Here is a 12665-nt window from a genome sequence, read left to right on the forward strand (position 1 = left end):
CTGAAGTTCCCTTTTCTATACAACTGTTAAAGATACAGGAGCCCTGTCCTCCTTTTCATATGGTCACCCTAATGTAAGCCACTTTGGGTTCATTGCAAGAGGAGAAAAAGTGGGATCTAAATAACATATCACCATCATCTAAATTTATCGTCTTTGGGGTCTTACTGACCTTTTTGGGTTCAGTCAGATTGTTGATATGAAGGGTGTAAACCCCACTGAGGTTGAGTCCAGATTGGCGGATTTCTGCACAGTCTGGAAAGATACGATCTTCTTTCTTCAAAGGAACTAGAGGGGAGGAAAAAAACCTAAAGAGTTTTCTCTTTTGAGGAAGGCGAGCCTCCGATTTCTTGAGTGAAAGAGAGAGAGGAAGAGGGTCTCTTATAACTGTTACGATGCGGGGATGCAACTACTATCTCTTCTCGATCCTCCCAGAGTGCAGGACACGGAATAATGGGCTCAAGTTAAAGGAAGCCAGATTCCAGCTGGACATCAGGAAAAACTAGAGAGGAACCAGGACCTCACGTGATTTGGAAGCTATACTTCTATTAATGCAGCCCAAAATAGCATTAGGTGTCTCCTGAGATGCCGGGGGGCTTCTCTACATTAAGTAAAAATTCCGCAGCCTTACCAGGGTTTCATCTTTGTGGGTTTACCACGGGGACTATAGACATGCTCTCCTGCCCCCAGGGTTTTCCCTGTCCCCAGTTCCTTTGAGGACACGTTCCATATGTTTCATTATACATCCAGTATAATACCTACAATATTGTGCAATTCTTAAATTACACCTGCTCTTGATGGCATGTTTTTGTTTTAATACTGCATTTTCGTCGACTTACAAAAGGGCGGAATAAACCTAAAAAAAATACGAGAGAGTCACCAGAGGTTGATGACGTCATGAAAAGGACCCGCGAACTTCCGTGAACGAACAATCATGAGCACACAATAAATGCCATGCATATAAACGCCCTGGAACTGTGGCAAAGGCTGGCGGAAGAGGGACAGAGCTGAGAGGAGGAAAATCTCAGAGGAGGCCCTAAGGACTGACGAGGTTGCAAGACGCTGAAGCGGCTGGTAAGAATGGTAAGAAAAAGACAAGGAAACAGGACTGAGAGAGGATGGTGAGTCAGTGAGCTAAGAAGACACACGTCAAAGAGTTGGGGACTGGGGGAGACCAGGGCGCCCAAATCTATTTCCAAGGGCCGCAGATCTATTCCCCAGAGCCCTCAATATCCATTGTTACCAAAGGAATGGATTATTATTTTTCTTAGCTTAATTGCCCTGCAAGGGGGCGAGATTTTGAAGAGGATTTGCAGCTGGGGAATGAAGGGGTTATTCTCCCCTCCCCAAATACTTCAACACCCCCCTCTGTCAAAAAATCTATCCCTGCATAGCAGTTAAGTTTTAGTTTAAGTTTAAGGGGAAAACCCATGGTCTGGAGTGCTCTGGGTGAGGCTGAAAACTATCTGAAGAATTTATTTTATGTGAGATGATTTGGATGAGAAATTAAGGTGCGAACCTATGCATGTTTACACCCCCCCCCCAAAAAAAGTCCTATAACTCCCAGCATTCCGCAATCAGCATGGCTGTTTGGGGAACGATGGGAGTTGTAAGCTTCCCCCCCCCCCCCCCCGCAGTCTAAACATGCATAGGATCACACCCTAAATGAATGGCTTTGCCTTCTCTGAAAACATGAAGCAAATCCTAGTGATTTTTTCTCTACTACTACTACTACTACTACTACTACATTTATTTCTTACCTGCTTCTCCATCCTGATAGAGGCGGGGAAAAACAGTAAGTATAAAATACTGATTAAAAATATAGTATACATTGTTAAAACTTCCTAAAAAAAATCCCCAAAGCATCATAAAATTCCACTGGGTAGGCCTGTCGGAAGAAATCAGTCTTTATAGCTTTCTTGAATGCTAATACATTGTCAAGTTGACGAGTCTCCTCCGGCAGGCCGTTCCACAGTCTGGTAGCAGCAGAAGAGAAGGTCCTCTGGTTATACCTGTCAGCCTAGTTTTGGCTAAATCAATACCTGCAAGTTTGATGAAGATTTGGGCCCCGGGGGGCGGGGGGGGGGCGAGCAACACCCCGGAAGAGGGTTCTGAATTTCACACACTGACTTGAACAGTCCAGCCCAATTTTCGATTGCACATCTCTAGCTTTTATGTGTATCCCCCGAAGCCCTGAAGGGACAGAGGAGCACATGCATCTCAGACATCATTTAAAGCCTCTGAGCTCACCTTTGCCTTGGGAGACCAGCTGGACCAAACCCTGGACCGACTCCAGGAGCTGCTGCTGCTGTTCCTGGAGCAGGCTGGTGTTGCTGTGGGTGGCATGCAGAGACTTCTCCAGGCCCTCAATGGTGTCACTCTGGCTGCTCACTAGCTGCTGCAGCTCTTCCTTCTCAGTCCTCATCCCCTCCATCTCCACCAGGTGCTTGGTCTCCATCTGCAGGACCCGGGTTTCCAAGTTACTGAAACACGAAAGAAGAGAAAAGGTGACAACCTTCTCGATCCTCGAAAGAAGAGAAAAGGTGACAACCTTTCGATCCTCCAAGAGTGCAGGACACGGAATAACGGGCTCAAGTTAAAGGAAGCCAGATTCCAGCTGGACATCAGGAAAAAATTCCTGACTGTTAGAGCAGTACGACAATAGAACCAGTTACCTAGGGAGGTTGTGGACTCTCCCACACTAGAGGCCTTCAAGAGGCAGCTGGACAACCCTCTGTCAGGGACGCTTTAGGGTGGATTCCTGCATTGAGCAGGGGGTTGGACTAGATGGCCTTGTAGGCCCCTTTCAACTCTGCTATTCTATGATTCTATGAACACGGCACAACTGATTGATAAAGGAAAGGAACCTCTCGTGCAAGCACTGAGTCATTACTGACTCTTGGAGGGACGCCAGCTTTCGCTGACGTTTTCTTGGCAGGCCTTATAGCGGGCTGGTTTGCCGTTGCCTTCCACGGACTGACTGACGCATGGCTATAAAGGTGCTGTCAATATACACAGTGGCTTTACAACATTTCCTAAAGGGCTGGAACGTGCCACCAGGAGTTACAACCATGTTTTTCTAGTTAATTTAAAGCAAAGGGTTTTGAACCTCAGGCCCATGGGTCAAACCTGGTCTGAAATTCTAGCCACGCCTCTCCCCCTGGGCCAACCCTTTCCAGGTTTTCAGAAATTCCACTCACCTACACAATTCTAAGAGGCTGAAATGAACACAAGAACGTAAGAAGAGCCCTCCTGGATTAGTCCAAGAGTCTATCTAGTCGAATCCTCTGTTCAAACAGTGACCAACAAGCTGTCAACCAGGAACCTACAAGCAGGACATAATGCAACAGCACGCACACACACACACACACCAATTTTCCCCATCAACTAGTGTATACAGGCTTTCTGCCTCTGATACTGGAGGTGGAAACAAAGCCCGATGAAGAGAGATTGAAAGAACTGGACATGTTTAGCCTGGAGAAGAGAGGATTGAGGGGAGACATGAGATCACTCTTCAAATACTTAAAAGGTTGTCACACAGAGGAGGGCCAGGATCTCTTCTCGATCCTCCCAGAGTGCAGGACACGGAATAATGGGCTCAAGTTAAAGGAAGCCAGATTCCGGCTGCACATCAGGAAAAACTTCCTGACTGTTAGAGCAGTACGACAATGGAATCAGTTACCTAGGGAGGTTGTGGGCTCTCCCACCCTCGAGGCCTTCAAGAGGCAGCTGGACAACCACCTGTCAGGGATGCTTTAGGGTGGATTCCTGCAATGAGCAGGGGGTTGGACTCGATGGCCTTAGAGGCCCCTTCCAACCCTGCTATTCTATGATTCTATGAGGACTACGAGCCCTTGATAGCCTTCTCCTCCAAGAATTTATCTAACCCCCTTTTCTAGCCATCCAAATTGGTGGCCATCACAGCAACTTGTGGTAGCAAATTCCATAAACTCTGTGCTGTGGGGAAAAGTCCTTCCTTGTATCTGTCCTGAATCTCCCACCAATCAGCTTCCTGGGATGACCCTTTTGGGTTCTAATTTTATAAGAGGAGGAGAAAAACGTCTCCCTATCCAAAAGAGGGTTGGATAAATTCCTGGAGGAGAAGGCTATCAATGGCTTCTAGTCCTGATGGCTATGTGCTACCTCCATTATCAGAGGCAGCCAGCCCATATGCACGAGCCACTGGGGACCATGGGTGGGAGGTGTGGTTCCCTGGTTGAGAGCTGGTTGGCCACTGTGTGAATCGTGTGCTGGACTAGATGGACCCTTGGGCTCGTCCAGCCTGGCTCTTCTTAAGTTCTTAACATGGAACAAACATGAGAAAACACAGTTCCAGGTATTTAAATTTTTAAAAAAAATATTATTAGATTTATATCCTGCTTTCCCCCCTCTTCCAAAAAGCCCAAGGTGGCTTACATGATCCTCTGCACAACAACCCTGTGAGGTAGGTCGGGCTGAGAATCAGTGAGCTTCATGGCCAAGTGGGGTCTTGAACTCAGATCTCCCGAGCTCCAGTCCAACACTCTAACCACTAAACCACAGTGGCTTCTAGACTTCTTTGTAGAAGAACTACACTTTGGTTTTTTTCCCACCAGATGATGGTCGGATCAGAGGTGTCTACTCAGTTCTCTTAAGCCAGTACAAAAGACCATTAAAACACATCCTGATGAAGTCACTTGGAGTTGACTGTGGTTTTCCATGGTGTAATTCCACACACATCCATTCTTGTGAACGCGCCAACTCATGTGAGATGACAGCTCATTACAACTCAGCCAGCTGTCTTCCTAAAGTTTTCGGAGATTATTTCAGTTGCAACCACAGCATATGTTGAATCGTTCCCAAAACTCATTCGCCATGCCAAAACGTTATGAAAAGCTGGTCAATGGTGACCTTCATTTACCAAAAGATGGAGAGAAAAATAAGATCATGTATTCCAAGATCCCTGCAAGTGTCAAATCATTTGGTATGGAATTCAGGTCCCTGTGGATCTTAGAGGTCATTCTTTAAACACACACACACACACACACACCACACAGAGAAAGCACTCAGGCTGCAGAGATATGTTTTCAAGCCTGCGAGAACATTTTATGACTGGTTGAGGTGGCTTGATTGATGGCCCCCATTGCCTTAAAATACATGCACATTTCCCCATTCTATGGCAGGCTCTGTAAAAAGAGACTTTTCTGCATGTTTCATAGAATGAAAGAGTCAGAAAGGACCTTGGAGGTCATATGGTGCAGACCCCTGCTCAATGCAGGTCTGCAATGCAGGATGTAGCTACAGGTGGCCACCCAGCCTCTGCTTAAATACTTCCAGAGAAAAAGAGCTGAACACCTCCCAGACCATTCCACAGTTGAACCAGTGGTGGCTGGGGGCTCCAATATCAGTGGGGCAGTGAATCCACTCCAGGTTTCAGCCACAACAATGCAGAACTCTAAAGGACCTATCTAAGGTATGAGGGAGTGTGAAGCACCTTGGATTGCTCCTCTACAGTTCTGACTGAAACCTTGAGTGGATTCACTGCCCCACTGACATCAGAGCCACCAGCCTCCACTGGGTTGAACAGCTTGTAGCATAAGAAAGGTTCTCCTAATGTTTAGCCAGAATCTGCCTCCCTGCAATTTCTGGCCATTGGTTCTAGAATAGAACAGTAGAGTTGGAGGGGCCTATAAGGCCATTGAGTCCAACCCCCTGCTCAATGCAGGAATCCACCCTAAAGCATCCCTGACAGATGGTTGTCCAGCTGCCTCTTGAAGGCCTCTAGGGTGGGAGAGCCCACAATCTCCCTAGGTCATGGGTTCCATCGACATACTGCTCTAACAGTCAGGAAGTTTTTCCTGATGTCCAGCTGGAATCTGGCTTCCTTTAACTTGAGCCCGTTATTCCGTGTCCTGCACTCTGGGAGGATCGAGAAGAGATCCTGGCCCTCCTCTGTGTGACAACCTTTTAAGTATTTGAAGAGTGCTCTCATGTCTCCCCTCAATCTTCTCTTCTCCAGGCTAAACCTGCCCAGTTCTTTCAGTCTCTCTTCATAGGGCTTTGTTTCCAGACCTCTGACCATCCTGGTTACAATACAATGCAAATCCAATCCCCCATGCAAAACACCCAGAATAACTCCTTTAGAGTTCTGACTGGTTCTTACAGACCCAGGGTGGATTCACTGCCCCACTGACATCAGAGCCTCCCACCTGCACCGGTGGCCCCCGTACCTGGGAGAAGGCAGCCTACCTGTTCTGGTTCTGCAGTTTGTGGATCTCATCCGTCTGCATCAGCAGCTGCTTCTCCAGCTTGTTGGTGGACCGAGAGTTCTCCAGGAGTTGGACCTCCATGCGGGACGTCTGGTTGAGCACCTGTGCGAGGCGCAGAATGAAAGCTAAGGTCAGGGCTAAGGCCGGAGCCAGCGGCCCATCAGAGCTTCACCCCAGAATCGCTCTCCCCGGCTGGTGTTCAGCTATGGAGAAGAAGAAGCACGTGCAGAGTGTCTCTCTGTCCATAGAGCAAGTTTAACCACTCACTACGCTTTGGGGAAAGGGTCTGCAGGCAAATTTCGTCCTTTACATTATGGAGGCTGCTTATCTCGCTATTTCTTGCATGGGAGCCATATTTCCCCCAATACTTGGATCCAGGTTCTACCTTCCATTGACAGCAAGGATTCATGAAAGTTACAAGATGGGGGATACTTGGCTCAGCAATACTACAAACGAGAAGCATCTTGGAATTGTTGTAGATTGCAAGCTGAATATGAGTCAACAGTGCGATATGGCTGCAAGAAAGGCCAATGCTATTTTGGGCTGCATTAATAGAAGTATAGCTTCCAAATCACGTGAGGTACTGGTTCCTCTCTCTTCGGCCCTGGTTAGGCCTCATCTAAAGTATTGCGTCCAGTTCTGGGCTCCACAATTCAAGAAGGATGCAGACAAGCTGGAGCGTGTACAGAGGAGGGCAACCAGGATGATCAGGGGTCTGGAAACAAAGCCCTATGAAGAGAGACTGAAAGAACTGGGCAGGTTTAGCCTGGGGAAGAGAAGATTGAGGGGAGACATGATAGCACTCTTCGAATACTTAAAAGGTTGTCACACAGAGAAGGGCCAGGATCTCTTCTCGATCCTCCCAGAGTGCAGGACACGGAATAACGGGCTCAAGATAAAGGAAGCCAGATACTAGCTGGACATCAGGAAAAACCTCCTGACTGTTAGAGCAGTGCGACAATGGAATCAGTTACCTAGGGAGGTTGTGGGCTCTCCCACACGAGAGGCCTTCAAGAGGCAGCTGGACAACCATCTGTCAGGGATGCTTTAGGGTGGATTCCTGCATTGAGCAGGGGGTTGGACTCGATGGCCTTGTAGGCCCCTTCCAACTCTGCTATTCTATGATTCTATGTGCATGTGGGACTTGTAAATGCTCATTCTGTTTTGCCTTTTGTTTAAACTGTGCTAACTGCCTTTCTAACAGGAGACATCAAACCCATCAGTTGATAGACATGCTTTTCATGTGCAAGGGCCAGCCATCACGTGTCACATGATGTACACCAGGGGTGTTGTCGAACCTGTTTTAGCCCAAGGTCCAAACACCATTGAAGAGAAACTCATGGGGGGCCCTATTCCAGGGTTGGGCGTGGCCAAAGGCAAAAAGGTGGAGCCAAAAATGCCAGCATAGTTTAGTTTGAAACTCTTGCTGCCAGTTACTAAACCTTAGGAGAGGCGTCTCAACCTTTTAGAATGGGAGAATAACTGCACAAAAGCTGGGAAGCCACCAAAAGATTGCTAGTCAGGTGAAAGGGGTGTGGCCAAGGGAGGGGGTGTGGTAAGAGACAGGGCGTGGAATTCTGGGGATCCCGGGAGTGCTGGATTTAGCCCACAGGCCTGCGGTTCAACAGTTGCCCTCTTTTGTATCTGGTCACTCTAGTATAGCCCCTGCAGCATTAACTGTTGTGATGAAGAGGGCATTTCACCAAGTGCTGAATGCATACAAATGACACCCACTGAAATACCCTCTTTATCACAACAGTGAAAGCTGCAGGAGCTATACTAGAGTGACCAGATACAAAAGAGGGCAGGGCTCCTGCAGCTTTCACGGTTGTGATGAAGAGGGCATTTCATCCGGTGCTGCATGCCTACAAATGACACCTGCTGAAATTCCCTTTTCTATGCAAATGTTAAAGATACAGAAGCCCGGTCCTCCTTTCCATCGGGTCACCCTATTCCTGATCCCCTCTCCTGATGAATGTATTTATTGTTCCTGCATTTCCCCAGGTATCCTCCCTCGCAAAAGACACCTGAGCCTCCACATCCGTGAGTTTCCTGGTCTGCTCCACCGTTTGGTTCAAGAGGTTTGTCCCGATCTCCAACATGGTGGCCGTCTGGTTCTGCTGGATCTGCACCATCTCCGACTTCATGCTCATCTGGATGTAACTCTCCAACTAAAGGAAAAGCAGCCAAACGTTAGGGTGGCGGGGAGGAACTCACACAGAGAAGGGCCAGGATCTCTTCTCGATCCTCCCAGAGTGCAGGACACGGAATAACGGGCTCAAGTTAAAGGAAGCCAGATTCCAGCTGGACATCAGGAAAAACTTCCTGACTGTTAGAGCAGTACGACAATGGAATCAGTTACCGAGGGAGGTTGTGGGCTCTCCCACACTAGAGGCCTTCAAGAGGCAGCTGGACAACCACCTGTCAGGGATGCTTTAGGGTGGATTCCTGCCTTGAGCAGGGGGTTGGACTCGATGGCCTTGTAGGCCCCTTCCAACTCTGCTATTCTATGATTCTATGATTCTTGGAGATCTCCCCCCAGCCGCCCCAGCCCCATCTTGGCTTCCAACCTCCCTCCGGTTCATTCCATAGAAAGAAGCCTTTTGCCCCCCCGTTTCCTGAAATAGAACCTCCTTCCGAGGAGTAATTGCTGAGCTTGTCTCTGGAGGCCCACCTTGGATTCTCTTGCCTCCAAACTGATGCCAAAGCTTGAGGCCATTCCTAGGAAATATGTCTCAGGTCAATTTAACCTAAATCATCATCCTGAATGCCTTTTGTGGCCAAGCAAAACCATGAGCCGCCCGGAGGTCAGGGCATGCTCTTGGCAGCCCGGATCGGTGCCTTCAGGGACACAACAATCACCATAATAATTTTAAAGACCTCCTCTTGGAAAAATTAATCTCTCTGAGAAACGTTGGCTAAGAAAATATTAGACGCTGATTGTGTCCCCGAACTCCCTCTGGCTTTCTAAACTCCCCTCCTCTCGTAATCCACGGACTATCCAACAGTTGGAAAGTTGGTTTTTTTGACTGAGCAAATGCTGGAAACCCAGGGCGGCTTCAGAGATTAATTGCCTGAGCAAAGTTTGTCTCAACCCTGCACAGGCGGGAAGAACATTTCCTCTCCTCCAAATTGACCTTTCGGGAAACACTGCTAGAAAATCCGATGTGCAAATAGCGAACCCATTATCCAATTGTGGATCTTTACGGAGCAGAAACAGCAGCATCCAAACAGAAGAGGAATGCATGAACAGGGCCAGCAACAGGGCCGGCGCTGCCATAGAGGCCAGTCAGGCGGCTGCCTAGAGCGCCAAGGTAAGGAGGGCGCCGAACGCCGCGCCCGGAAGTCGCCCTCCCACTCCCAGAGCCGCTCTGCCTAATCGAGGGCAGCTTCCGGGCATGCCGTTCTGAAGCCGCCCTTCCACCCCCCACCGCAGCGTCCCTGGCTTGGCTTCAGCTGGGCGTCTGCCCAGCCATAACCAAGCTGGGACGCTGGAGTGGTGGTGGTGGGTGGTCGGATGGCTCCACGTTCTGACTTCTGGCGGGCGCTGGACGTCAGAACGTAGAGCTGCCCGACTGCCCCCCCCCCCCAGCCTCCCGGCTTGGCTTCAGCTGGGCCCGCCCAGCATAAGCCAAGCCGGGATGCTGGGGGCGAATGGACGGCTCCACGTTCTGACTTACAGCTCGTGCCGGACGTCAGAAAGTGAAGCCGTCTGACCGCCCCTCCCCCAGTGTCCAGGCTTGGCTTCAGCTGGGCTGGCCCAGTCAAAGCCAAGCTGGGACGCTGGAGGTGGTGGTGAACGGACAGCTCCATGTTCGCCCCCCCCCCAGCATCCCACCTTGGCTTCGGCTGGGCCTGCCCAGCGAAAGCCAAGCTGGGACACTGGGGAGGGGGGCGAATGGACAGCTCCACGTTCTGGCGTCGGGGCACGCCAGACCAGACGTCAGAACATGGAGCTGCCCGCCTGCCTGCCCCACCGCAGCGTCCCGCCCAGCCGAAGCCAAGCTGGGACAACTTCAGGCAAGGGAAAGGTAACACCTGTCTCTGCCTACCTGGGGTGGGGGTGGGGGTACGGTAGGGTGGGGGTGGGGGGTGAAAGTAGCTCACCTTGCCTAGGGCGCAAAAAAGCCTGGCACCGGCCCTAGCCAGCAACAGACTATTTTACACCCTAGGCAAGGCGAGCTACTTGCACACAGACACACACACACACCCAAATTGCCAACTTCGATTTTTAAGAACAGATCTTTTGTAGGGGGAAAAAAAAAGCACAAAACTTGAAACTGCGAAACGGTTTCCGCGTGGGAAACCATAATTTGGATGACCCCAAAGTAGCCAGACGCACACGCGCGACCTCCCGATGCCCCCCCCCCTCGCCACCAGAAGGAAAAGGCAGCCCAACGGGGTGATGCTGGAGGCGGTGGTCGGGGGCGCGCTCCTGGGAGCGGCTCCGGGTCCAAGTGCCGCGGCCGCGCGCGCGCACTCACCAGCTGGGCGCAGAGCAGGGCGAGGACGCCCGAGAAGAGGAGCCGGAGAGCCGTGGGGCGGCGGGGAGGACGGGGCCGGAGGGCGCGCGCTGGGTCCTGCAGAGCCGAGTCCGGGCGCGGCGGCGGCGGGGAGAGGCCAGGAGGGACGCGCGAGGAGGAGGAGGAGGAAGGGCGCGGGGCCCGCCTTCCCAGCACCAGCAAAACTGGAAACTTTCGCAGAAGGTGATGGCAGCAGAGCAAAACGAGCGGAGGCGCCGCTGCGGATGGTGCCCCCCCCCCTCCCGCGGAGCAGGCTCCAGACCCGAGCGAAGGGCCGCAGCCCGGACACCCCGGCGACGCCCGCGGAGCAGAGCAGAGCAAAACGCGCGCAGCTGAGGAATGGCTGGAGCCCGGCGCTCTCCACGCCTTTGGGCGCGCGCGGAGGTCTCCGAGGGCTGCTGCGCCCTAGGTGGCCTGATGGTAGCGCCGGCCGCCTTGTGTGGGAATGGGCATGGCTAGGGTGACCCGATGGAAAGGAGGACCGGGCTCCTGTATCTTTAACAGTTGCATAGAAAAGGAAAATTCAGCAGGTGTCATTTGTATATATGGGGAACGTGGTGATATTCCCTCTTCATCACAACAGTTAAAGCTGCAGGTGCCCTGCCCTCTTTTAAATCTGGGCACTCTAGTATGGCTCCTGCAGCTTTAACTGGTGTGATGAAGAGGGAATTCCACCAGGTCCTCCATATATACAAAGGACACCTGCTGAAATTCCCTTTTCTATGCAACTGTTAAAGCTACAGGAGCCCTGTCCTCCTTTCAAAGGGTCACCCTAGGCTTGGCGGAACCTCAAAGTTTTGCAGAAGTCCGAAACAAGTGTAGTGAGAAATTACCCAAGGGCAGGAGAGAGAATCTATCAGCTCCAGATACTTAATAGGTTGTCACACAGAGGAGGGCCAGGATCTCTTCTCGATCCTCCCAGAGTGCAGGACACGGAATAACGGGCTCAAGTTACAGGAAGTCAGATTCCGGGTGGACATCAGGAAAAACTTCCTGACTGTTAGAGCAGTATGACAATGGAACCAGTTACCTAGGGAGGTTGTGGGCTCTCCCACACTAGAGGCCTTCAAGAGGCAGCTGGACAACCATCTGTGAGGGATGCTTTAGGGTGGATTCCTGCATTGAGCAGGGGGTTGGACTCGATGGCCTTATAGGTCCCTTCCAACTCTACTATTCTATGATTCTATGACCGTACAGAGGGAGAGTTGAGTAGGGGAGGCACTGTGGCCATTCAAGTAACCATGCTGAAATACTTCATTTCTTCCTCTTCCCTCCCCATTCCTTTTTCCTTGTGTGTCATGTCTTTTTAGACTGCAAGCAGGGACTGTCTTGTTTTTTGATGATTATGTAAGCCCCTGCAAGAGGAACCTTTTTAGACAAGGAGCAAGATAAAAAAAACTTTCAATAAATCGATAATAAACTCAATCAATAAATGCAGTCCCACTAAGCGGCTGGACGTGATACAATTGCAGATCGGGTGTTTGCGGAAGATGGAAAGAGGACACAGATTGAGATCAGATGTCGCTTCCTCTTTCTTAATCCACCAGGGAGATGCATTTCCCAAAACCTCTCCTATTTTTAGAAGATTTTATGATAAATCAGATGTTTGGTTAATTTGATGATACGTTCCAGGTGCCCGGCTTTTTGGACTGACTTGTGGGAGATGGGGAAATGGGGATTTCAAAAGGCACGCTGCACAGGCCCCTGGGAATAGTGCAGCAGAAGCATCCTCATGTGTTAGGAATCATCACAGCCGCTAAGACCTTAGAAGGGAAAATTGGGGTCAGGACTTGAATGAGGAGCCCTTGTGGGTCAGGGGCCAATTCCCAGCACCACAACACTAAGTCCACAAGCAGGGTAGGAAGAGGACAGCTCTGATCTGTTGTTGCCCTTCAGT

The 12665-nt window shown here is 50.5% G+C and overlaps 1 protein-coding gene across 1 annotated transcript in view; it reads right to left on the bottom strand.

Moving 5' to 3' along the window:
• ANGPT4 (angiopoietin 4) overlaps positions 1 to 12665 on the bottom strand; it is a 61210-nt gene that overhangs the window by 14942 nt on the left and 33603 nt on the right. The window contains exons 2-5 of the mRNA XM_063121164.1: positions 8273 to 8416; positions 6226 to 6347; positions 2248 to 2480; positions 170 to 285 (exon numbers count right to left, since the gene is read on the bottom strand). Coding sequence (XP_062977234.1) covers positions 170 to 285; positions 2248 to 2480; positions 6226 to 6347; positions 8273 to 8416 — 615 coding nt within the window. The remainder of the gene's footprint in view (positions 1 to 169; positions 286 to 2247; positions 2481 to 6225; positions 6348 to 8272; positions 8417 to 12665) is intronic.

The sequence above is a fragment of the Elgaria multicarinata genome, chromosome 1, assembly GCF_023053635.1.
Source record: "Elgaria multicarinata webbii isolate HBS135686 ecotype San Diego chromosome 1, rElgMul1.1.pri, whole genome shotgun sequence".
In the NCBI taxonomy this organism is placed as follows: Eukaryota; Metazoa; Chordata; class Lepidosauria; order Squamata; family Anguidae; genus Elgaria; species Elgaria multicarinata.